This window comes from Micrasema longulum, unplaced genomic scaffold (assembly GCF_059751315.1).
Source record: "Micrasema longulum isolate JH-2025_06_02 unplaced genomic scaffold, ASM5975131v1 h1tg000002l, whole genome shotgun sequence".
NCBI classification, from domain to species: Eukaryota; Metazoa; Arthropoda; class Insecta; order Trichoptera; family Brachycentridae; genus Micrasema; species Micrasema longulum.
In genome coordinates, this window is record NW_028277211.1 from 515184 (window position 1) to 541389 (window position 26206).

The 26206-nt window shown below is 32.6% G+C and overlaps 1 protein-coding gene and 1 non-coding gene across 10 annotated transcripts in view; both read left to right on the forward strand.

The window, feature by feature from the left end:
• The window catches only part of LOC148285813 (T-box transcription factor TBX2-like), a 189477-nt gene extending 163629 nt beyond the window's left edge, over window positions 1–25848 (forward strand). For 5 of the 9 annotated variants that reach the window (XM_088238309.1, XM_088243476.1, XM_088242708.1 and 2 more), the window contains 4 exons: window positions 10936–11082; window positions 11696–11772; window positions 22680–22909; window positions 23390–25848. In XM_088238309.1, the coding sequence (XP_088094435.1) occupies window positions 10936–11082; window positions 11696–11772; window positions 22680–22909; window positions 23390–24156 (1221 nt within the window). In that variant the 3' untranslated portion in view covers window positions 24157–25848. Of the gene's footprint in view, window positions 1–10935; window positions 11083–11695; window positions 11777–22679; window positions 22910–23389 lie in introns of those variants that run through there. The other 4 variants (XM_088224674.1, XM_088225431.1, XR_015822489.1 and 1 more) reach the window with 3 other exon arrangements.
• TRNAH-AUG (transfer RNA histidin (anticodon AUG)) lies at window positions 18982–19054 on the forward strand. Its single transcript has one exon. It is a non-coding gene; the product is annotated as a tRNA-His (tRNA).
• Window positions 25849–26206: the final 358 nt, after the last annotated feature.

Below are 26206 nucleotides of genomic sequence, written 5' to 3' on the forward strand. Positions count from 1 at the left end.
ATTGCACAGGTATTATTATGTAAATGGAACTAATTAAATTATGTATGGTTCTCAAATAAAACACAATTTAATTGAAAATAAGTAACTTAATAATGTGAAAAACAATACGCATTATTAATTACATTATATTAAAATATATCTGGTATACTAAAGTAACATACTAAATAAATAATAAATATTTTGATATTTTATTTTTGGTCAAACGTAGGGAATCAATATAAGACCAATAGTCTTTTCGCTTTTAAAAAAAGAAATGTGTTTTTAAATAAGCAATAAATTACAGTGGAAACAGTATTATTTTTTCCGTGCGACGTCGGATAAATTTTTACAAAGGTTTAAAATACAAATATTTTGAATTACCCGAAAACGAGACGTATCGCGATCTATGGGACGAACGGCACGTATTTCGTTATCGCACTATAATTGTACGCACTGTTTGTTAGAACCGGGCATGACGTGTGACGTCAAAGTGACGCGACGCCAACTGCGAGCCGTTTTGTGCTCGTTTTCAAATCGGAAAGGTTTGAATAAAAACTTGTTTTTTATGCATCGATAGTTATTTATATTAGATAGTTAAATATGTTTAAAATGTTTAATGTTATTCAATATTTGCGAAAATACTATATTCTTTTGAAAAAAAGGAAAGAAACCAGAAATAATAATGAAACATTCTTCAGCGTTTTGGTAATATTTTTTCTAATGAAATTTGATTACAAACTGGCGTTTTCTTTGCCTTGTGTGTATTAAATCGACAGAAGCAAGGTCCAAGACTAAGAAACAAACTGGCAGCCACCGATGTGCGTTTAGCTCAAAGTATTTCTCCGAACTAATAAATATACATATATTTTAAATAAAAGAAACATTCGTGTTCTTACGATTTACAAAATATTTCAATTTTGGGGACCATTTTCAGCGAGTTGTAAATAACTCACTATTAGAAAATGGGAACTAAGTCGTGGTGAAGAATGGTGCAAACTTCGGATCTTTGTTTAAAACCGGATTCTGATTAATATATTATTATAATTATTTCAACGCCCCGCCGCCACACGTGTGCTAAAACGCCAGCATAAATTTCCATGGAGACAGCTGATGACTCTAGCACATCGAAATATTACCAAAGTTTGACTAAATTGGAGTAAAATTTAATTCCTACTTCGAACTTATTTGAATGCATTTTGATTTAACGTATTTTATTTGGGAATGTGAAATGATTTTTTGAATAAATGTCTGTACCAGGCGCACGGATTATGACAGTTCACCATTTTTTTGTAAATTCTTTACATAATAATACATTATTTACAAGTAATTTACAATTTACTTTTTAATTCTAACATTTTTCTTAAATTCATTTTTTATTTTTTTTATTTTTCGAAGTTTCACTTTTTATTTTTGCATTGCAACGTGCTTTTTTGTAACTACATGCATACAAAAAAAAAGTTTATTTTAAAAATTATTACTTACTGTGTTTGTACTTACCAGTATAATTTTTGTAAATTTCTCATGAGATTTGCAAAAAAAAAAACGTATTTATAATTTTAATTTCTGTATACCTTTGATCATCAGTAATATCGCTTCTGTTGGAATAGTGCGGAAGTAATGTTTCTAATATCTGTCAATAAAATAAAAACAAATGAAAAACGGAACAATTTAATGTAGTTAGTTTACTTTTATTTTTGTCGAGCAATTGTTTGTGGTTTTCCTCACCCCTGACAGACGGCTACGCCTTAATCAATAATCAAGGTAACCGATCGTTAAGAAACGTATGTTTGTCGAGAGGTAAAAGAAAAAAAACCATCCGCATCACGATCGGCCAGCGTTGGCAATAAAAAAACTAACGTAACAGTTTTTTTGTGAACAAATTAGTATGTAAATGGTTTTTCTCGGTGGTCTAAGCTCGCGGCGGACGCTCTTAATAAGATTTTTATAGGCCACCCGGTACTTGTGGCCGTTCACTGTCCCTAACTTAATGAGCCCTGCTTATTTACGAATCGAAACCGATAAGTACTCACGCAAGTACAGTTATTTAAATAGAATATTAAAATCTTAATCCAACTCATTTTTTTATTTTACAATACTTTTTTAAAAATATTTTTGATTAAAACCAATCAACAGCATATTCAAAAAAACCCCTGTGAATCGGTATGAACTTTTATCAGAGACTCGAGACATTTCCTTGCAGTAAATTTCATAAATATATCGAAAAGTGAGCCAATTCTTTCCCTTTTGTATGACAAGTCTGCTGTGAGAAACATCAACCGAACTGACTTTGGATACTCCATTGTAAAACCTTAGTATTCTTGCTATTAGTTCTGTAGTTTCCCATTGCAATCAAAATGTTAGTGCGAGTGGCGCGATTTGGAACTGTTGATAAACCTACGCAAAATAAAAGTAAATATACATTCAATTAAGTAAGGTGATGTGAATGAAAGTGCAGGTGTTAAGTTTAGTGATTCGTTTATTGCTGAACTTTTTTTTAAAATTGTTTTATTAGGAATATTTTTTTTTTCAAAGAGCGTAAAATATTTGGTTTCATTTTTCACAATGAAACACTACTTATAATTTACAAATTACAGTCGAGACGGACAGTATTTAAGAGAAGGTATGGAAGTCTACGCATTTACAAGACTTAAGACCTATCATTGGTTGGTTTAAGTAGCTTCACTATTTTATGTACGTTTAAACATCCATATTTTTGTGTTATTATTAATAAAACATGTAACACATGAATAAGATATTATACTCCCCGGAGTTATAAAAAATAACTCGTTTTGGACCCTACATAAAAAGAAAATATTACATTTATAATTTCTTTAATTCTTTCAAATGTTAATTTTTGTGAAATTAAAGAGCTAAAACCTTTAATGACGTGGGTGAGATTCATCTGACTTAATTATTTTACCTTCTATGCAGGCCCTGAAAACATTTATCAATTTTTATTTTTCTTCTTGGATCAGTTGGTTTTATCAACAATATTTTGAGTTTTTCCAAACGTTCTTAATAACATCTGCAATCTACAAACATTTGGATAAACTAAAAATATTGTCGATTAACACTTATAATTTTGCACCACTCTTCCATTTTCCAGTAACATATTATTGTTTGTTTTTTTTAATGGACCTATCTTAAAACATAGCATACGCTCCACACTCCATACTCCATATACCACACTCCACACACGATACTACAAACTCACAGAACAAAAACATCACTAACCTAAATAAAATCATATGTACCTATTTTCATTACATCTCGTCCTATTTAGAAAATTGTATTATATATTGTGTTTTGTCCGTAATTGGTGCTGTGCTAGGTTTATGTATTTTGTAATAATTTCTTTGTATTATACCAAAATAGCACGCACTGTTAAAGTGACAAAAAATAAACATAAATAAAATAAAAACAAATAACTATGCTTATAAAAATCGGAAAACGTAATGAAAACGTGAATCGTGAATCGTTGAAATGTTTCAAATTAGTAAAGTTATCATAAGGAAACTTTTTCATAAGAACGAATAACAACAAATTCATTAGGTTTAGTGAAAGTACTGAGCTAGCATAGATAGGTTATTATAAAAATATTTTTATTTGAAAATCGTTTTGCACTAACAAGTCACGAGTACTATACTGCTCTGCTAAGGCTAAAATTCCTATCTGCTAAATGGCAAATTTTACAGGACATTACCGTTTTATGCTTTGGTAATCTAATTAATTTTTTTTTAACCAGAGAATATCTCATATTTGAGAAGAAAAGAATACTTTGTAATCATGTGAGGCAATCGAATATCTATTACGAAAAAAAATAATCTAATACGGCTTTTAGACCTAACAGGTCAGTATAATACGTACGAGTTTTATAAAATAGAGTGAGCCACAAATCATTAAAAATGCTGAATTTTTTTGTACCAGTCAATTACCAAACGGATATTCAACAACTAGTACTCAATAATTAGCTAAGATACTATTGCTGGGAAGTATTACACAAATAATATTTTGAATCCTTTCTCTTTATATCTAAGTCAATTATTACATTTGGCTTAGTATTTCAATCCGCATCAAATAAATAATAAAAAGATCTTATAATTTTTCATTTCAGTAAACAAATAGGTATTATTTTCTAGTGTTTTATTGATACAAGAGCTGCAACATCGCACTATTACCGAACACGTTACATTTTTTCTAATGACTACCTATATGTTTTTTAAAGAAAAGCCATGGTTTTCTACGGTTAAAAGTGATTTTATAAAAATACGTTGTTTGGCCAAAAAACACACTTTTGGCGACGAATATTTGGAATTTCGAAAAATATATTAGGTATGTAAAACGTAGGTATGTTCCTTGAAAATGTCTGTATGTATTGTATATTCTTTTAGCAGTAAATATTACACAGATAAGCGGCATAATATGTTTGAAACATTATTTTTCGTTATAACAATGCTATCATTGAATTCTTCAGATTCTGAAATCGTTTTATTACTTAGTAGTTTATTTGAACTACAACAAAATGGCGGGTCACGAACCCACCGCGGCCTCTTTGAAGTCGCCGCCTTTATCAATCGTCCAACAGATAAATATGGACCCCCTTGAAACCATTTATTGATGAAAAAATATACGGAATCTTCTTTATTTTTACCGACTCCATAACTCTTAAGACATAGATAATATTTAATAAAATTACATGACCGAATTGAAATAAATAACACAGTAACTAACTAGTGTGAAAATATTGAGAATATATTTTATAAATATGGTTCGCTTCGTGGATATTGCAATTTAAAAAAAAAGCCTTGATTAGATAACAATTAATTAAGCTAGAAAATGTGTTTCAATATGAATTGATTAATAAAAATGGATTAAATATACATTTATTTAACCCGTTTTTATCGAAAGAATCTGTAATGTGATATGAAATTTGATACATGAATCTGATGAATAAGTAATTATTGTTTAGGTACTCTATTGTAAAAGAAAGGCAACAAAAGCTTAACAAAGATATTTAACTCAAATATTTAATTTATTTCCTTTTTACAAACTGTTTTTTTATCGAAATATTATATTTGAAAATTCTACAAAATACAACAGACTATTCAATGAAGCTACTCGTGAAAAAAACCCTAAACTTACCAAAAAATCGTTAACATACCTTGAAAAGGAGAATGCCAGAGTTACATTATTCAGATACTTTTTATGTTAGATCATCTTTATGAAATACCTTTTGAAAAAAATGTATTTTGACCTCACCGTGACTGGCGTGAATTTTGATTTTTGGTATTTTCTTTTTATATTTGGCGCTGCAGTGGCCATACACCCCGAGCTATCACTACCGCATGAACCACGAGGCCGCGTGTTCCAACTCAGATTCCAACTTCTTTCTGGTAGGATTTACATACAATCATTTTATACCCCATCACATTTACTTTAGGGTTAATTCCTACGAGTTGTCTAACGGTTGCCGAAATAAAACTAATCCCTTTTTTCACTGACATCTACATTAAATATTCTTTTTATATTGAGGATTACTCAATTTCACACATGAGCATATTTATTGCACTTCTTTTTTACCTTAAATTAATTCTAATTCGCTTATTTGGGAAGCTCACCGATCGCGAACGTTGGAAAATCCCGGGTTCGAGATTTAGGGTAAAGACTACCTTGGATTTTTTTGCGGTTTAAAGAAAATATTTTAAAATCGAAACCAGATTGACATAACGTCGATACTGGAGAAAAAACATCTTCCATTTTTTTTGTCGAACGTTTTATGGTAGCAAAACATATTCAAATCAGGTTTATATAAAAGTCTATGACGATTTATATTGAAATTCGTCGAAAGTTATAGAGAATTTTGACTACTTCTTATTTATCCATAGAAACTGCCTTGACTGGAATAAAAAAAAGTTAGACAAAGGAAAAGTTCATATCCGTTTACTATGAATAATTTAAAATATCGATGTGTTGAAGTTACGTGGATAAAGCAGCAATTTGCCTATCTGCGTGATCGGCTAATACGAGTATAATGTCCTGGTCAAAGTTTAGAAGTTCTCCCAGTAATTTTCCGGGCGTTACTTAATGACCGCTCATCGCCTTGTTACGAGAACGTTCTCCATCATATTCCATGTGACAGGTTTGTCGTTTAGCTTTTCATTTAGCATTTACCGCAATGAATGTAAAGCTTCGTCTGTCAAATTTTGCTTTATTCAATTATCAAGGGGGTTTTGAAAAAATGTCTTCTCTACCCGCATGCTAGTAACTTGTATGTATCTACGTGTTTCATTCTGATCTAATATTTAACTGTTTTCATCGTCGACTAAATTAAGGTGGAAGTGATGGCTCGAGTAGACAGCTACGTATGACATTAAAATAGTCAAATAATTTCATTTTGAAGGATTAAATAACAATGAAAACTATTTTAACTGGTTTTAAACACACACCGTTCAAAAGAATTGAGGAGACACGTTGTTACGCATTAAATTTAATATCTCCCGTTTTGTTTTCTAAAACACCAATACTAATATACGAATGTATGTTTTGTGAGTTTTTTTTTTATAACAGGTTATTAAAATCCATATAAATTTGACAATCGTATATAATTTTTTTTCTCTCGAATACAATTTACATCTTATAATTGTCGGCCATACATTTATTTTATTTATTTGGCAATTGAAGTCTGCATTACTCTACGGGCTGCTTAACTCATCACGTAATACAAACTGTAAATATAATCTAGAGGTTATTGAATTGGCAGATAACAGCTGAACCACTGATATGTACAGAATAGATCCATATTATTCGCAGAAGCCGTATTCCGCAAGCGAGTTGCCCTACTAATGGGTGAATTCTGACTTGCATCCGTACGGCTTCTGGATGCGTTAAACAGTTCATGAGATAACACTCTAGTATAATTATTGGGAACATACAAACTGATCTCTTTCAGTGTACTTGAATTATGTATACTTCCAGAAATTAGTTTATAGAAATATTTCCCAAGAAAAATTTGACGACGAGATTCGAGGGTGCTGTGATCCAAAGTCTCTGTCAAAAATAATAATGGATACAAGAATGAATAATTATTTATTTCTTCAAGATATAAGTATCGTAACAATCGCTATTGAATCTTATCTATTTCGAAGATGAAGTTTGATGCAGTTTAAAATGATGGAACAGTATTCTAGTATGCCGCGGACTAGTGTATACAATGTGCGAATTCCAGTAGTATTAGTATTGTTGACATTTGGTTCATTATCAAAACACATATATTACTTTTTTAATTTACTGACTTAAATAAACCCAAAACAAAAATGATAAAACGGATGCAATCCATGAAATACTAAAATATGTATAAGATTACAATTTAAAATAGGTAATTTGGTGAAATCGCCCATTTAAGGTGAAATGATTGTGTTATTAAGTGGACTTCGACTTTGAAACATATATGAATTATTAGTGAGACAAAAGTTAATCGTTTGGTGTGGTGAAATATTACGAATACGAGCAATATTATATCAGCTTAGCTGATCGATGAATTAAGGGTTAAGTTTTACTTATGGTTAGCAATCATAAACAACTGTCGATTCTCAGAACTGTTCAATTGTATTCTAATTAACCGTAGATAAACAAATAATAAAAAAAATTATCACATTTATGAAAATGTCCTAAAGTATTAATGTTTATAATGGAGAATTTCGTAAAATAAACCTTAACTGGTATTGTAATTTTTTATTAATGAGTGACAATTTTTTTTAAATTCAAGTAAATTATATGTACTTTAATTGTTGAAATTGATTGCGAAGGAGCGGGTAAACATTTTTGAGAAGGGAATGTGGAAGTTTATGCATTAACAGAGCTTTTGATCTGTCATCACGGCTACGGTTTAAGTGACCACTTCCCAGATTGTGTACTCACAATTCTCCCTTTTTTTTAAATCTTAATTACTTCAACTGTTCCATCGTTTTATTTTCGTAAAGTAAAAGACCCGAAACTCATTTACATTGTTGAAATTCAACTGGATGAATTTCTTCTAGGCAACGTCTAAAAACATTTATAAATTTTCATTCTTTTTTTATACCAGTTAGTAGAATCAAAAATATTTTGACAATGCCCAAATGTGTATAGACAATGCTGAATTTCATGCACTAGGGACTTATTTATTTAAATAATATTAATTTAAATGAATATATAAAATAGGTGTATTTTAAATTTTTATTTGAATTATGTAGGAATCACGTCAAAACGATTCGTGTGCATTTTTATTTTTGAATAAAAAAAATAAAAACTTTATCGGCTCTTCTGTATGTTGTTAAATATCGCTAGGTAACTTTTTCCTTTCGGACGTCGATATTTAATTAGGATTTCAAGAAGAAGATATTTGACCTTTGAGGGATATTTAAATTTTTGGGGACCTTTTTAGTTGGACAACGCTTACTCTAATTGTCAGACGTGAATAATCTTGCTAGAAAATGGGAATTGTGTTGTGTCAGAGAGGGGTTCGAACCTTGGAGATCTAATCTCGCTTTAGTTGTCTTAAAATATAAAAATCAGTTTTTTTATTATATATGTATGTTAATGCATAAAATAAAATGTAACGTACAACACTAATCTTCTGTATCTCGCTTTTGTAGCCCTCCCCTATGTTTATAGGAGGCTTGGCGTCCACCGAATTTTCGTCCAATTGAATCATTACTACCCATTAGTACAATTGTTATGTTAGATGACATAATTTGACGTTAATTAATTGTGATGGAGGCATTAAAATAATTTGATTGCCGCCATTTTGGGAAGGGTACAGGCGCGTAATAACCGAGGACGATGTGGCTTCATTCCGTTAATTTATTAACAGACAATTTGTTGACAAAACGGCTTTCCGATGTTTTGAAATGATAACTATTCGGTAACGGTTGAGGAGGGAGTCCAACAACACGCGATAACACGTTTTTGGCTATATTTTCATAATTACAAAATAATCAAAACTCTAGCCTTATTGTATTTTTAATTAGCTCACCTCTAAATTTAGGAAACATTTGAGACTCGCTTTCAGATAAGGAATATGGCAAATACAGACTCGTTGCTGCCACTTTTTTCTCCTGAATAAGCTTAATGGAATTGTATATGAAAAACTAACAAAATGGAGTCTCCTCGTCTTATAAATGTAGAATAACTAAAAAAAAAAAAATAATGACGTTAATATTTTTCTTTGAAAATCTTGTCGGATATAATTAATTAATCATTTTCAACAAAATCTTATTCGAATAAGGAAGTTTAGAGGTTTTTTTTTTTTTTTAATATTTTTTTGTTAATTGACTATCAAACCATACCAATTTTTTGTTCTATATTTTTGTGTATCGCATTATCATCGTCATGACTTTTCGTTGTAATTTTGAAATTACTCCGCCCGTGACGTCACAAGTTGTTGCCGGTGGGTTGTGCTGACATTTAGAAGTAGAACCTCGTAGCTGTCAAAATACAATAAACACATAAAAAATGGCTACCCATTTTAGTTATTGTTCGAAAGAAGTTTATTTTTTTATTTTTTTTTCATACGTTTTTCAGAAACCAACTTGCAATTAAATGCTCTAATTTTTACCGCGTGCAAGAGAAAAAAATACACTCCTAATTTCCTATAGCACTGAACTTTCTCATTATTGCGACCCGTTGTGAGAATCGAGCGCCGAACCTTTGGCTATGTAATCGGACGACCGTATCACAATGTGAGTATAATTTGCCAGTTCAAGACGAGTTTGTCGTCTGTCAGTAGTCAGTATTCCCGTGTGGATACCGCGTGTCCTCTGCAGTAAGTTGGTTCGCCGGTTAGCGAGTTCCCAGCAGCGAGCAGCAAGACGCGGACGTAATGACACAGCGTTTGCTGTAATGACCGATATCGGCACTGTCACTAATGTACGACGCCGACGGGGGAGTGGTGAATAAGCGAGCGGAGTGCTTATCGAGACGCGTCGTTTGAAGCGTGTAATACGGACTTCGTCACATTGTATAGAGATAGATGGTGAGCGATTGAAAACATTTCAATTGCAATATCGAATGCCAAATTATATAAAACGATAAAACTAAACGTCCGACGCAATAACATGCGAAGGTGTCGCTAGAATTTCGATTTCTGCGAAACGCGTTTAACCTTTTTCATACTTTGTGAAAAAACTCCCTGGAGTAACTGCGGGGTAACTTGAGGTTTCCTAAGGTTAACCTTAGGCAACTCGAAGTTAGGAAATGATACCCTGATAATCATCCTCTCTTTTCATCGTATTAAAACTATATGTGTGTTTTGGCTTAGTGATCTAATTAGAGTTATTAGATTACATCTCTTTAATAAGTACCCACGACCCGTTGCATTGTTGTAATATGTAGCTAACTTTGTGGTCAATAATGACGGAATGGTTTTATTTCCATATAGGCGACTCTATTAGGTTATTACTCTAACTCTAAGGGAATAACCAATTTTATAAAAAAGCGATTGAATTACAATTCTATGATATAATTTTGAATTATCTATTGTTACTATTTTTGCATACATATCGAATTATATCCGAATTTTATGCAAAAAGTGTCAGTCTTAAAGATGCCGCGAAAGAGATGAAACTGGTTACTTGTTATTGCAAATTCGTGTATGTAAATATCACTATTTCTGAATTACATTATTAATGGCTTTAAATGGATATCTACACGTTTTACCAAACCTACACACAAACGTTCAGATCTTTTTGCCGAGAACCTTCCAATTCTATTTCGATTGAATTTAAAAAAAGGTTGTTTTCAAAATTATAACCTAATTAAAAATAAAAAAAAATAAAAACAAAACAGTTAATCTTTTCTTAGTTATTGTACCAATTGGTGTGTTCATCCTTCATGCCAAATAAATTATCTTTAAATAATTTGTCTTTTATGTCTTTGCATTTGTTTTATTTATAATTAAACAATGTTTTTTTTCTCCAGACGATCCTGAATTCCATGCACAAGTACCAGCCAAGGTTTCACTTGGTGAGAGCCAACGACATCCTCAAACTTCCTTACTCCACCTTCAGGACTTACGTCTTCAAGGAAACAGAGTTCATAGCAGTCACAGCATACCAAAATGAAAAGGTGATTTAAATATTATGCCTGTGTATTTTCAATTGTTATAATTTTTTTTAATTGATATGAACAAATAACACATGTTACGAAAATGTATATTTATAACTAGCTATGAAAAAATGTAAAATTTTTCAATGATCAACTAATTAAACTCAACATTTTTTAAATATTGTATATTTAAATTTTGCGTAAATCAGAAAGTACTCGGAATCCGTATTCGAAAATATTTTTTATATTTTAAACTTACAATAGTATTGAATCAAACACATATTTGAGTCTACGTTTTTTTTTTTTTTTTTCTAAAAAGTCAGCCAATTTTTCGCATTATTAAAGCATTTTCAAACGAATGTGAAAACATTAAGACGAGTATTCCTTAATCTTTACATTCGTTAGAAATTAATTGACCTAACAAGGCGAAACAATTGTGCCATTGAAAAAAAAGAAATGCGTAGACTCTAATCAGTGTTTGATATAATATTTAACTTATATAAAATTCTACAAAATTGACGCTAACTTAATAAATGTTTAAAAAAACATAGTTGTTAGTATATTTTTTATAGTGAAATAGCTACGTTTGAAAAATGATTAGCTGTATTTACTAATTAAATAATTTTTTTTACAGATTACACAGTTGAAGATAGACAACAATCCATTTGCAAAAGGATTCAGGGATACGGGAGCAGGGAAAAGAGAAAAAAAGTAAGTTTTTAATTTGTTCGATAATAATCATTTTAAAAAAATTGACTAGAAAATTAAACATGGTGTTTCAAATTTTTCGACTAAGTAACTATAATTTACATCAGTTTAAACAATCGACCACCTTGCATCTAAAATCGGGAAGTGTTTTCCTACCCACGTTAGAAGAAATATATGTACGAGCGGTGTTATAAAAAAGTTTCCGTTCAAAATATTGTTTTCCTGGCTTTAAAGAACACAAAACCGGGTAAATGGGGTAAAAAATAAACAATTGAGCACGAAAAAGGAGAATTAACAAAGGAGGGTAAAAAAATACAATGAGTTTGTAACATCATTCCAACTGACAGATGAAAACGCTGTATATTTTCCGACTGGCAACATTTGTTCGAGGACATATTTGAATCTAAATGGAATGCTTTTGAGCCACCGAAACTCGGAAAAATGACAAAAGAACAATACGTGTTAGTAAATTGTGATCTTTTATCATTTTCACAAAAACACTTTGCAGGCGGTTTTTAAAATTGTTCATTTATTTATTTTATTTTAATTCTTGAAATAGCACACACATAATACATATTCTCATGCGTGCTCTAATAATAACATTATAAAACGTACACACATATTTATCCTGGTTATTCTAAATCAAAGCCAAGAATCTTGTTATAAAATAATTATATTAAATATAAGTTTAAGAAGCAAATTGATAAACCGAATCTATCATAGACATAAAAAAGAAAAATCTATCAACCTACCTTTATGTAACAAAAAAGTTCGAGTGGCGTACTAATTCAGTGTCCTATGTACAACTATGGGGAGTATGGAATAAATAAACGACTAGGTATTTCGAAGCAGTATCTCTCTCTTTCTCTCTAAAATGGATCGGTTTGCAGAAAAGCTCCGCACCTTCTTTGCCAGTCGGGTCTGTTTTATGTCGAAGCGATAAAATATATTAATATAATATAAGAACATCGAGACAAATGCGTAAAGCGCTTAAAATAAGCTGCGACTTTTTTGAAAACAGAACGTATAAGGTGAGGCGAAAATTCAATAAACCACCATGGAAAAAATAGAGAAATATCCAAGATTTTTTGTTTTTTTTAACACCAACTTGATTTTGATTTGATATGGTCTAGGGCAACAACAACACTCACACGAAGAAACTTACTAGAAACTGAACAAGCAAAACATGTTGCAAAAACAAAAAAGACAATCGAATAATGAAATGCAGTATATTCAATAAACACGATCTACATATATTATAAAGCTTCAAGCCGAACCGTGCAATTCCTTCACTATCCCATACTATGATTTTGGCGAAGAGATCTATCAAAGAATTCCTATTTGTGCGACAAATTGGCTAATCTACACACTCCAGACATTGGGATATAAAAACAAAGCGTCTTGATTCCTTCTAGATTTTTACTGATGATATATATGACTAGCTCTGTTCTAGTTATGTATGACCGAAGGATAGTCTAAGCGTTAAACATCCGTTGACAAGGCACATCACAATGGCGATGAAAATGGTGGAAAATCCGCGTTTCGAACCGAAACGTCCAACCGGACGTTCGAAGCGCATTCCGGCATTTGGGTTCCGGAAGTTCCTTTTGTAATGGCGGGGAAGTTCAGTTTCACGGACGCCATTTTCATTTTAGGCGCTTAATTTTCAACCCCCGCCCACTGTCAGCTACCAGCGTGAAATATGTTCCGAAATGAATATGCTAACTTAAAAAGGTCCGAATTTGCATACGCTCGCAAATTAAAGCAGTTTATTCAATAATAAACTCAACTTTGCTTTTTAAAAATAAAACAATTGTTTAACTCCTTTACCACATATAACTTTTTACATTTAAATACGTCGAGTATGATCAATGTTAAAAATTATGATGCTCCGAGTTGTCCGGTGAGAATTCGTTGTTCGGTGAGAATAATTCGTTTTCCAACTTGCCTAGTTTAGAACGATTTTAATAAGAAATACAAATTAGTCAACGCGGGAAAATCACTGATAAAACATAATATGTTTCACATATTATGTAAATTTATTTATTTTCAGAAAAAAAACAGATTTTGCCAATTCAGCCGGTCTCATTTTTAATCCGATATTTTATCAGGAGTGCGTATCGACCCTATATACCTGTATATGAGATTTTATTTATTTAGGAACAAACAAAGCATAACTTGGCCGATAATCCTTATTTATGCCCATAGGGAATTTACGAAAATATAATTTATTTGTACATATTTTGAGATTATTTGATTGATTTGACAAAATGAACACCGTAAAGTGATTTTCGTATTTCTCATTTAATTTGGTTTAATAGAATTTGTTGATTTTTTCTATTGACATTTCTCGGTGGAACTGCATTTTATTATTTTAATAAAAATACGTATATAGTTTAATTCTACTTTTCTTTATAATTTTTACCAGTGACTGGGTTTCGTCGTGGCCAACATTAGTCTGACGATGTCGGTCACGACAAACCCCGGTCACTGGTAAAAATTATAAATAAAACTAGAATACAACTATATAAGTATTTTTTTATATTTTTTGACATTTAATTCGATCAAATAATGCAATGAACAGTAAAGTAAATCAGTAAAAAAAAACGAATAACTAAAAGTAGCCTAAAATTAATCTAACTAAATTATTTTGATGATGATTTAAAAAAATAACCTATTTTATTTATTTCAAAAACATTTTGTTAGATCTGTGAATTATGTCCGCTTAAAATATTATTTCTAACGAATTAAATAAATTTACTAGTAACTGGTAAAAGTTCAAGTGTTTTTGTTTAAAACGCAATCATTTTGATTACAAAGTCTTTTATCTAGCGCTGGTTCTGGACTAACTTTAGCGTCCGTATAATTAGGGGTCGTTTAGGGTTGGAATTTATTTTAAACAGTCGAATTGCCACCCCAGATGTTTTAGGACTTAAAGGGCGCCCATTCCTACTTCCTACCCTGTAATCAGCGCAAGAAGGGATGGGGTTGGTGACATTTCAATTTGCAACTTAATAACCGATGCCACTCAGCGCAAGTTCTCACTTTCAGATATTTCATTAATTTAAATTAACTCGAAATATTTTTTATAAATCTGGCCATTTCTATTCACGCTTTTTACATTCTTTCCCGAGTTTTACACTACTAAAAATTGCATAATTTATCATACAAATTATTTTTTCTATCGTTATGTCGCGTGTCGTTGATTTTTCATATCGATGTCGACGTTTAGAACAGCGCGCAGCGTAACAGGACACATTATCTGGGCAGAAATTTGACAACTTTGATCTCTGAAGTTGTTAAATTATCTGCTATTTCCGGTTATTCAATGTCAGTAGGCTGTAGTTTTATAATATAGGTAACTAAATTAATCCATATCCGCTCCATAGGTGGAGCATATTATGTTGTCCACTAAATCTCTCCAGGCCTTTCTGTATGTGGCCAACTTCCTTAGTTCAGACGTGATCTGCCGACGAAGGTGCTAGCCCTGAACGTTCAGGACCGCAAAAACCTGTAGCGTTGTAAAATAGATGAGCGTGGTTAAAGACCTCGGAAGGCAGCTGTAATATTTGTTCCTGCCAGCCGATTCGCTGCAGCTTGATGACAGTTATCACCGGAGATCGCTGCGTCCGTTGTCTTATGTGGTTGCGATAGATCGAAATTCATCAGTTTATGGTCGATTATATTAGATTTGTTTAATGTATTTATTTGGAAAATTGTCGTCTGCATTACTGTACGAGCTGTTAAAACCATTACGCAATGCAGACTGAATCAGCTTATAGAAATGTTTCCCAATAAAAATTTTACGTCGAGATTCGAGGGTGTTGTAATCTAGCATCCCTGCTAGAAATTATTATGAATACAATAATGGATATTATTTTTTGTAAGATAAAAGTATCGAAAAAATCGCTTTTGGAGCATTTCCATTTTGTTTGTATTCATCAATAACTAGAGTTTCTATAAATAAAAAAAAATCTAAAAGTAAGGTTTTCGGTAAGTTTATAAAAACATATTTTAATATAGGTTTTTCCATGACGAAAAGTTACATTTTAACGTACACGTGTAACTTATTGTACCATTTAAATTCATATTAAGTGATGGAACAAAGTTTCAATTTTTTAAAACCATTTTACATTCACAAACCTATATTTAAAGCCCATCTAATATTTTTCATGGCAGAATATGAACGTTTTTAACTTGAGGAATGTTACCAAATGATTATCTCTATAATTTCAACAACATCATCCCTTTAGCAAATGGTGTATTTGGGTGGAATTATCGCTCTTTTATCCCCTTATTGTCACTTTCAACCCTTTGCCTGAAAAGAAAAAGGGTTGTTGAAAATTGTCACAATGTAAACTGCATATTTTGAGTACTAAGTAGGTGTTGATTGCCTGATATTTAACGTCCCCATTAAATTTATGCATTAATATTATATTCAAAAATAATTTTTATTTTATCATTTGCCCACAGTTATTTCAATTTTTTGTATATATAATTATTATAGTCATCATCGTCAGCCAGTAGCGCATAGGGCATAATATCAGCACTTTAATTGCAGCGCATTTCAATCACTTTTTTTACATAGAAGGTAAAGCGTTTAGTCTTTCGCTTCAGGTGCCAGTTCAGAAAAAAATGATACTGCAGTGTAGAACCATCTTTAAAATCAATATTTCACGTCTACCTTGTTAGAAATCAATCCCAGGACTTTAAAAATGGTGGATGCGCTGACCCCTGTACGACTTTCTGGATTTTTCTGAGGGTAGTCATCAAATTGAAAACGGTCGTTCGGTTTTTTGGTTTATTCATTAATTTATTTGCTAATTAGATCTAGGCTGTAAAACGTCTATTATTAATTAAAAATAGAAGTTTATACGGGAATGTCTTTTTCAAGAAACTTCAAAAATTAAAAAATAAATGTTTTCGGAGATGAAAATATATGGAGTCTAGGAATTCGAAAGCCTTATATTATAAAATGGTTTATGTGCTCAATTTAATTTATACAGTGCAATTTTTTTTACTATTCTGACTGCATTTTACCATCCAAAAACTTTAGCATTCTCAAAATATTTGTAGGTACTTAATTTAATAAGTAAGAGTTTTATAATTTTCAATATCTGAAATGTTCATTACGCGATTACCATGGAAGGTTAACAGATTTATCTTCATTGGTCCATAAAATAATAGTGAATTAAACGATAAAATATTAAATAATAAAAAAACGATTTTTGAAACATCATTCAATAACTGGTTACAGATGAAGATACTTCAAGTTTTCAGTACAAATTTACACATTTTCGTACGGACAATTCGAAATTCAATTAATACTTAGTGCAAGTAAGATGGACTTGTCAAAAGTCAGAATAATTGCATACATGAGAGGATGTACAAATGTAGAGGAAGCGAGATCTGTATGCAAAGACAGAGTGATATGGCATTCTTTCCTCTCTGCCTAATACCCCACGGGGTAATGGCGCTGCGTGATGGTTTGTTGTTGTTGTAAATTTGATTTTATTTTATAAACAGTTTATTATTTTCTTAATTTCCCACTGTAAACGGGGTCCAGAAGAGCTTACCTCGGAATTCAGAATACACACAGATATAATGTTATATCTATCACATCTGCGTTGTTTTCTATTTACAGATAATTGTAATAGATCGGATTATTGTCTTTATTCTTGGTATTTTATCTCCTTAAAATTCCAGTGGCGTAGACTTTCCAAGCGTGATCTTAAGCCCGCAAAGTGTCGGCCCGCTAATGATAGGGCAGTGACGGAGCGTGTCGGTAGGGTGACACATTCTAGGACCCAGAAACCTCCGCTGGGTGGTGACATTATCAATAAACTACCCTCCCCCCCTCTGTTAGTTTCGAAATTTTCTTGCGTATGGAACGTGGTTTTTAAATTCAGACACATAAGTACCACAATAGCACGTCGGAGTTTAGTTAATACAACAAAAGTCATGTATTTTTTTTGTACCTAATGGTGCATAGGAAACTAAAGTGATACACCAGTCGTAGTGTATTTTGTGCATTTGTACATTTGTTAGATACATGAAGGCAAGATGATCAGTCACTTCAACGTCATAGACAAGACATCTAAAACTCATCTTTTTTAGTCAAGGTTTTTTTCGACCGTTATAATTGAGATGTTTACTTCTTCGTCTTCTTAGTGGGATTGTAGCTTGTGTTTCAAGAGATGTTATCTTCCTGCCATCTCTTTGGTGGTCTACCCGGCGGCTGTCTTCTTGGGGTTGGCTGCGCAATGCAATGTGTGGGAGCCCGGATACCCTCATTCTCCTCAAAGTCTTCTCCGTTACCTTCCCCACCTAATGGCATAATCGATCTCGCATATTTCCCTTATCTTTGAGTTTCTTACGTCGTCTCGGATACTCTTACCAGATATTTCACTGAGAGTATTGATTTATGACTCTCTTAGAGGTTTTTTTTTGTAAATTGTAGTGTTTGCTCTGCATTTGATCCTATAATGTCATGACGGATGGAACAAAAGTCCTGAAAATTTAAATTTTGCTGCTAATCTTCATGTTAATGTTTATTCTCACATAATTTTTCAAGCATCCTGACATAACTACTTACAAAACTTATATTATGACCATTCTCACTAGTGCGATCATACGTTATGCTTTAATACGAATTACTGTAGTTTAAGACAGGGTATCACAGATTTGTTTTATTTCTATTTGCCCTATGCAAGCAGGTTTCTTGCAATATTTCGAACTCTTCCGAAGCATACAAAACCGTTTTAATTCCGAAACTAAAACAAAAATTATTTCCTTACTTACTTGCAATAAAAAAAATGTGTGTATTCTGCCAATTTTTGGTGTAGTATAAGTTTTGCACCTATTGAGTATATTCTCAAATTCAATTCTGTAAAAGTTTTCAACACTAAAAGTACCGCAAATATCGCCTCTGGGATAGATGCGTGGTACGTGGCAGTGTTGACATTTGGGGTTTGCAGTTAACCTTTTTAGGACGGGTGACAGTATTAAGGCTGGGGGTGGTATTTTGCCATTTAGGGGTTACTCTGTTTCACCATTATTATAATCAAGTCTCCTAATGTAGGCCGCCCCTGTCAACTCTCAATTTGCAATCAACGGGTGGCAAAAAAACAAGAAATAAAGAAAATGAAACAATGAAGTCGAAATAAAAAGTTCAATAAATAGTAAAAACGCATTAAATCTTATTTCGGTATCGACCTCGTGGTGTAATGGTCAGCGCTTTTGCCTATGATGCAAGAGGTCTCGGGTTCAATTCCCGACGTGGTTGATATCAAATATTTATTTATAAGGGTGATTCCACTCTAGAATATTTCATATTCCCTGGGCTGGCACCCGAAGCGAAAGACTAATCTTTATTTTTTACATGAAAGTAAGACGTAATCTTACCTTCGTGTAAAAAAAAATGATCAAGAAATGCTGCGATTGGTGGACTTATGCAATGCCCTATGCACCATTAGGCGCGGAAAGGAAATGATGATGATGATAAGTCTGAATAGGACTCACGTTTAAATAGCTAGGCCATTCGTTACTACTTACGAAAAGACAAAATGATTTTTATATTTTTATTTCATCGTCATCATCATTCCCTTTCCGCACATAATGGTAATGCATGGGATACTGTATTGGTGCTCCAACTGCTGCATACCTTATTACTTTGAAACATGAAAGTAAGATGATTAGTGCTCAGTCATAATCTTCAGGTGCCAGTCCAGAAGTATATTATAGCTTAAAACAACCCTTTCAAATGAATATTTCATGACAAGCATGCCGGGAATTGAACCAGAGACCTGACCACGAGGCCGACATAATACTAAATATTTATATATTTTATTCAGTCAATATTATACACAAATGATTGATCAAATACAAAGACACTGCTTAAAGTAACACAACCAGAAATACATAACACATGCATGTGAACTTGCCCTGACTCGCTAGAAGACCCGTGTTGGGTCAGAGCACTAATAATGTATTGCACATATTAACATACTGTATTTATACATGTAATTAGGCATTACCACATCACGTTCACCTCAGTGATTACTTATACGTATGTACAATTATATTAGTTAATAATATTTGTTTTTATAAAAATAAAAAAACTGATGCTTACTGATCCCCAGCCATGGCTATTTTAATAAACTGTTGTACACATTATGTTGTTCAATTGGGAATCTTTATAAGTTAAAATATTTTAGTAAGACATTATTTGGGATTGTAGCCTTATATTTTTGGAGCATCCAATACCTCGTTGGTTTAGTGTTGTATTTTTAAAAGGTTCAAATTTGGGGTGAAGTATATTTTTTAACCCCCAAACAGAATTCGGTAGTGCTAATTGTCTTTAAAATTCGGCGTCGGTTTCTTTGGGGAGCACTTCTTAGAGGGAGAATTCATAATTGAATACGTAAACCGCGAGTCATCCGCATTAAGGATAAAAGAGATTTAGATGACGGAAAAACATTTAAAAACTACTAAAGCAAATAAAGGTTTTTTTTTAATTACCATACTTAGGTAACATAGGTATAAGTGAGTGCATTTCGAAGTTGGTTCGTGAAAAACTACTTTTTTCAAACAATCGCTGCTTTTTGCGCACTTACAGGGTATTCAAATTTGAATCAGTTCATTTCACTGCCATTTACTCTCTCAAATAATAAAAAAAGTCCCCCATTTAGTAACAACAACCTGTGATCTTTAACAGGAGCCTTGAACACAATTTTATTTTTTAATAATCATATCAAAATACGTTTTTTCTAATGAATGGCAATGGAATAAGGGCATATCACTATCATTAACAACCGTTAAAAAATTGTTTATCGAATACAGTAGCAAGAATATTTCGGGCACAATACGAAACAGTACAAAAATAGTACAGACTAAATAAATCCAAATATAACGATAATTAAAACCCCCGCAGACTTGAATGGAATTGAAAATAAAGAATCGAGTTTATTTAGTAAATCACCCCTGCCTCCGATGCATTAAGGGATGCTAGCAGATTGCAACCCTATAATCCTAACTGATACCACTGTCTCATCCTGATATTATTTACCAGCGGGGTACGAAGGAAGGGTGCATCAACGAGCGGATAAAGGGATGGAATGAACCTATATTGATTTTTATTACGTGCGGATGCGAGTTATATTCTCATTAGAGAAAAAATTCAATTTTTCGCAGTTAAAATAAAACATGTATTTATATTTACCAAGTTATTATGCACTTAAGAATTTATGATTATCATCCTCTTTTCCACACACAATGGTGCATAGGGTCCTGCATTAGTAAACCAAATGTAACTCAGTTCAATAATCTGTTACGTCTATTGTCATACGCTTCAAGTGCCAGTACAAAAACAATGAAAAAGTGTAGTTAAACTCGGCGTTCAAAACCAATATTTCACGTACACCATGCCAGAAATCCGACCCAAGACCCCAAGAATGATAGACGAATGCGCCCACCTAGACGCAAAAAGGTAGATTTATATCAATATCATCTTAATTGCATTATTCAGGATTATCTGTGAGCAGCCATCGAGTCGAAACAGTTTTCACGCTCTTCAAAATTATTTGCCTTAAATGCTTATCTGGATCATTCTCTATTCTGTTTTGAAAAGGGGTAAACAAAATAGTGAATTTATTTAATTAATGTTTATTGACCACGGAAAGTGTATTAGAAAAAAGTTTGTTTAAAAAAGCGCTTTTTTATAATATGTTTGCGTAGAAGAGTAAAATTAAACTAAAATTAATAATCACCGCACAAAATAAAATGTTGTACCTAAACACAACACTACATTGACTTTAATAATAGTTTTCATTATTCTAAAATGTATCATCATAGCTAAATGCATGTTCAAAAAAAACTTTTGGTTTCACTGTATTTAAATGGAGAAGTGTAAAATATTTATACAAAGTTACAAAAAGACAAGATTGGTTTGGGGAATTTTTTTTTGGTTAAGATTCTTGGACTATGAAATTGTATCCAAAAAATGTTAACCTAGTCGAGAATCGAATCCGGAATCTCATTTTTATTCCGTTTATATTTTTTATTCGTTCTTTTTTATAAGCCTTTTAATTAAATTTTATGTAATAATTCCATAACAAGTCAAACATAAACAGAACAAATAGAAGAATTTGTTTATCTGGGAAGCGTATTTTCAAGAGATGGAAGACTAGAATAAGATATTGAAAGGAAAGCAAATGCGGGCAACAAAATGAACAACGCACTAAACGCTCTAATTTTTCATAAAAATATGTCAATCGAAGCTTGACTGATAGTGTACAACGGAGTTTTAGTCTCAACACTTATTTATGGAAGTGAAATATAGAACTGGCAGATAAATAAAGAAAGCAGTGTCGAATAAGCCGGAAATAAATGTATGACAGGGTTGCAAATTATGAATCAAAGCGAGAGTTTAAATGTGAGACAGGTATAATATAATCGATAAGATAAAGAAAGGATCACTAAGATAGTTTGATCATGTAGAACGAATGGATGATGAAAGAATGGTAAAACAACTATATATGTCGAGAATGAATAGTAACGTAAGGTGGCATGATCAGATAAACCAAAATCTCAAGTATGGTCATGTCAAAAGCAAATACAACTAAAGTGCATGGATGACAATATGTATGTATGTGGAAAAAGCTCAGAATAGAGGTGTGTGGTGGTCCATTCTCTCTGCCTACTCCTTCGGGGAAATGATATGATGGTAATAGTAGAAGTCGTAATCTTAAGATTAAAATATGTGCTAAGCAACAAATTCAATATATGTGCACTGTTATTATATGAATATGTTTATGTGTGTCCCACTTTAAGATTTAAAATTAACTGTAATAAACTCCCTCGGGTAAACTTGTTGTTCGCGAGAGCTGGTACGACCCTTCATTTAACGACAGTCCTTCGTCCTTCAGGCAGGCGATGCTGGCGTCCAGGCAGCCCGAGGACAAGCCTCGCGGGGGGCACACCCTGGGTCAGGGCGGCGGGGGTTCCACCAGAGATGAGGACGACAGGCTGCTGGACGTCGTGGGGCCCTCGTCCAGCCCCCCGCCCGCCCCCGTGGGACACCACCCTCTGGGAGCTCTGCCCTCCTTGCAGCACCATATGCAGTTGGGACACCCGCACTCTGGTAAGGAAACTCATCACATTTTTGTGCTAAACTTCCGTTTTTAATATTTAATGTAATTTGTTGATATTCATCACTTGTAAAAACCAATAACTGTAGGTTAATTTAATTTTGTGTTACTTTGTATTATATAAAAGGTGGTTAGCCTTTAAATCTCTCTAGAGTCTTCTTCCTGGTCTGATCCATCACACAATATCTTTGGTGCCATGGGTCCGTCTGTTTTTTTTTACTGGGGATTCAATCTCTAAGCATTATTTCTGTGATTACTCTTGAAGTTTTCATTTTGGATGTTCTAAGCAGATACTTTGTCCTGGTAGTGTCAGTTCTTGTTTCTACACCAAATTTCATGATTTGCCTGATTCATGTCTTAAATATTCGTACTTTGGTTTCTATGCGATGAATATGCGAAACAATAAAATTTGACAGTCCGTAATAATTGGTTAACCATTTCAGTAATGATAATTTTATTTTGTTTGATTTCAGGTTGGTTCAAGATGTCCAGCGAAAGTGGTGGAAACGGAGGCGGGAGTGAGACTGGAGAGGACAGAAGAAGAGACGATCCTGAAAGAGAAGGAAGTGATTCTAGCTGTTCTGGCAGTGTGACCCTGAGAGATGTTCCCGGCCCTTCCAGAGAATACCCTTCACCGTCTCCGAACATCTCCCTCGGCCCACCAATCCACCCTCCTCCCCCCGTGTTACCTTACCTCTACCCCCCTGGACTGTATCCCCCGGGACATCCGTTTGCTCCGCCGATATCACTGTTCTCTAACGCCCACGCCGCCATGAACCACGGACTGTTGTTCAATGCCCAGTTAGCTCTCGCTGCACAGCACCCCGCACTATTCTCTCACTACCAGAATCTAGCGCATCACCAGAACCATCAGTATTCAGCAAATTCCCTTCATCATCAGCTTAAATCTGGGGCGCATCGCTTTACTCCTTACACTCTCCCGCAGACGAACTTAGTAGGAAGCTCACCGCTCGGCTCCGCCTTTGAGCAAGTTACGCCGGGGAACTTCGGACACGCCAGAAGTCTCAGTAATTCTCCATCGGGGAAGACCGGGAGATCTGTTTCTCCGATGGCCAGACCATGTTCAGCCTCTCCTCCGCCAATTGTCGTAGAAAGCTCCTCCCCCAAAGTGCAATCGAACTCTAATGATCTCAAAAACATTGAAAAGATGGTGAACGGACTAGACGTTAAACAGTCAGCGGCAGGTAGCAACGGTGACGTCATGATAGTTGACAAATGAGTGCAAGAGGAGGGGGAATGCTGCGCCATTGCTGTGCATTGACGTCATCATCCACCCCCTGATTTAAAATAAATAATTAAATATAATGAAACATGTGCAAATACGTTAGTGATACACCAGTGACAAAACTATTATATCGATCAATCGTGATCTTTATTCAATTAATTAAGACAATTAAAAGTATTAATTTAAATATATATATTATTATAAATACAATCTGTTGTACAAATCGATTATTTTAATGTTGTCATGTAAAGAAATATTATTGCAAATATATATAAAATATACTATCACTAATGTAGGGTTTAAATTAATGATATTATAATAAAAATAATTACAAAATTATTTATAGAATCCTATTAATTTAAGCTCACGTAGATCAATATTATCTTAAATCCTTCTACAGTTTATATACTGCCCCTTTGAGGACGCATGTTTTAAAACACGATAGAAAATAATGCAGAGATTTTTTTCCAAAAGATTGTGATTTTTGTAGATATGGGATTTTGTTTTTCATTTGAGTGAAAATTCAAACCGCATAAAAAACAATGTACCAAAATCTTCCATGTATTAAAATTATAATTTCTGTGGAAGTAAAGACGTACCAAAATATCATTTTATTATCCATTTTATCTTTGCAATCCCGTACTTTTATTAGCTATAAATACGTGTATTTATTGAAATAATGGACAAAGGTTCATTTAATATTTGCTTCGTAAATTAGTTTTTTGTACATTATTGCCAATTTTTATTTTAAATATATTTTGCTTGGTGCTATATCATATACATTATAAAGTATAGTTTTAAGAGATCAGTTATTCCTATTTTAATGTATCAATTTAGCATTACTGACTGACAGCCAGGTTATTGATTTCAAAGTTCCTTGTGGTATCTTATCACGAAACATTTTACAAGCATTAGTGGACACGACAGGCTTCAAAGTGCGTCGTGAATAGACTCCTTTATAACTCATACATTAATTTGCACATAGTTGATAATTATGAATTTAGTGCGACGTTTGTTATTTAGCATTTTTTAATCCTTGAGAAAAAAATTAAGAAGAATTTTTTCAAATGACTTTTTTTCTCGCAACGCTGATTCGCGATATTTCAAAGATTTATTACATTTACCGCAATATCGAACAATGTTAAATTAATGCATTATAAGACTTGGAAAAAAATAGCATGTAAACAAGAATAAACAAACAAAAAACTGTCAAAATGTGAAATCAATTTATTTGTCAAGTCCTCTGATATTTTTAAAAAAATGTTTGAATATATATAAAAACCAGGTCTTGCATTATTAAAACATTGGATTTTATATACAATTTACAAAATTATCAACACTTTTTCATACCCAAATAATACAAAGTAGTGTCACAATATTTCACATCAAATCAATTGATGGTATAACATGATTTATTTATTTTATTAACATATTATGTAGTTCAATATATTTTGTGTTTCAATTCTAATTCACCAAAATCTAAAGACAAATGCGTTATTTAATAAACTCGTGTAGCTTGTAAAACAAATAAATAATTAAAGGATTTGTAAAATTTGTTGTACGAAAGTTTTCAAAGAATTTTCAACTTAATGCTAAAGTAGTTTTAAGTTAACTGAAAAATACATAAATATAAACGTGTGTACAATATCGCGAAGGTAGTAAGAAAATAAATTAATATTTCAGCCAGTACTTGTTTCATTGTTCCTACATTTATTATTTTATTTTAAAGTTCAGTTTCAGCGCCGAGATATGGCATTTATTGGCAAAAAAGTTGGTACATTTAATTTACTTGCAGTACAAAAAAATAATATTGAATAAAAATAAGTGCTCATAGTATAAAGTACGAATTAACAAAAACAATTGGACATGTAAAAAAAGGAAATATCCATTTATGGGAGCTTCACTGGGTACAAAAATGCCTGTTTAAAGCTACATAAATACAAACATATATAGAATATGAATATACACCATACCATAATAATTAAAAAATAATTGATCACCAAATATTTCAATTTTGGGGGTCATTTTCAACGAGTTGTAAATA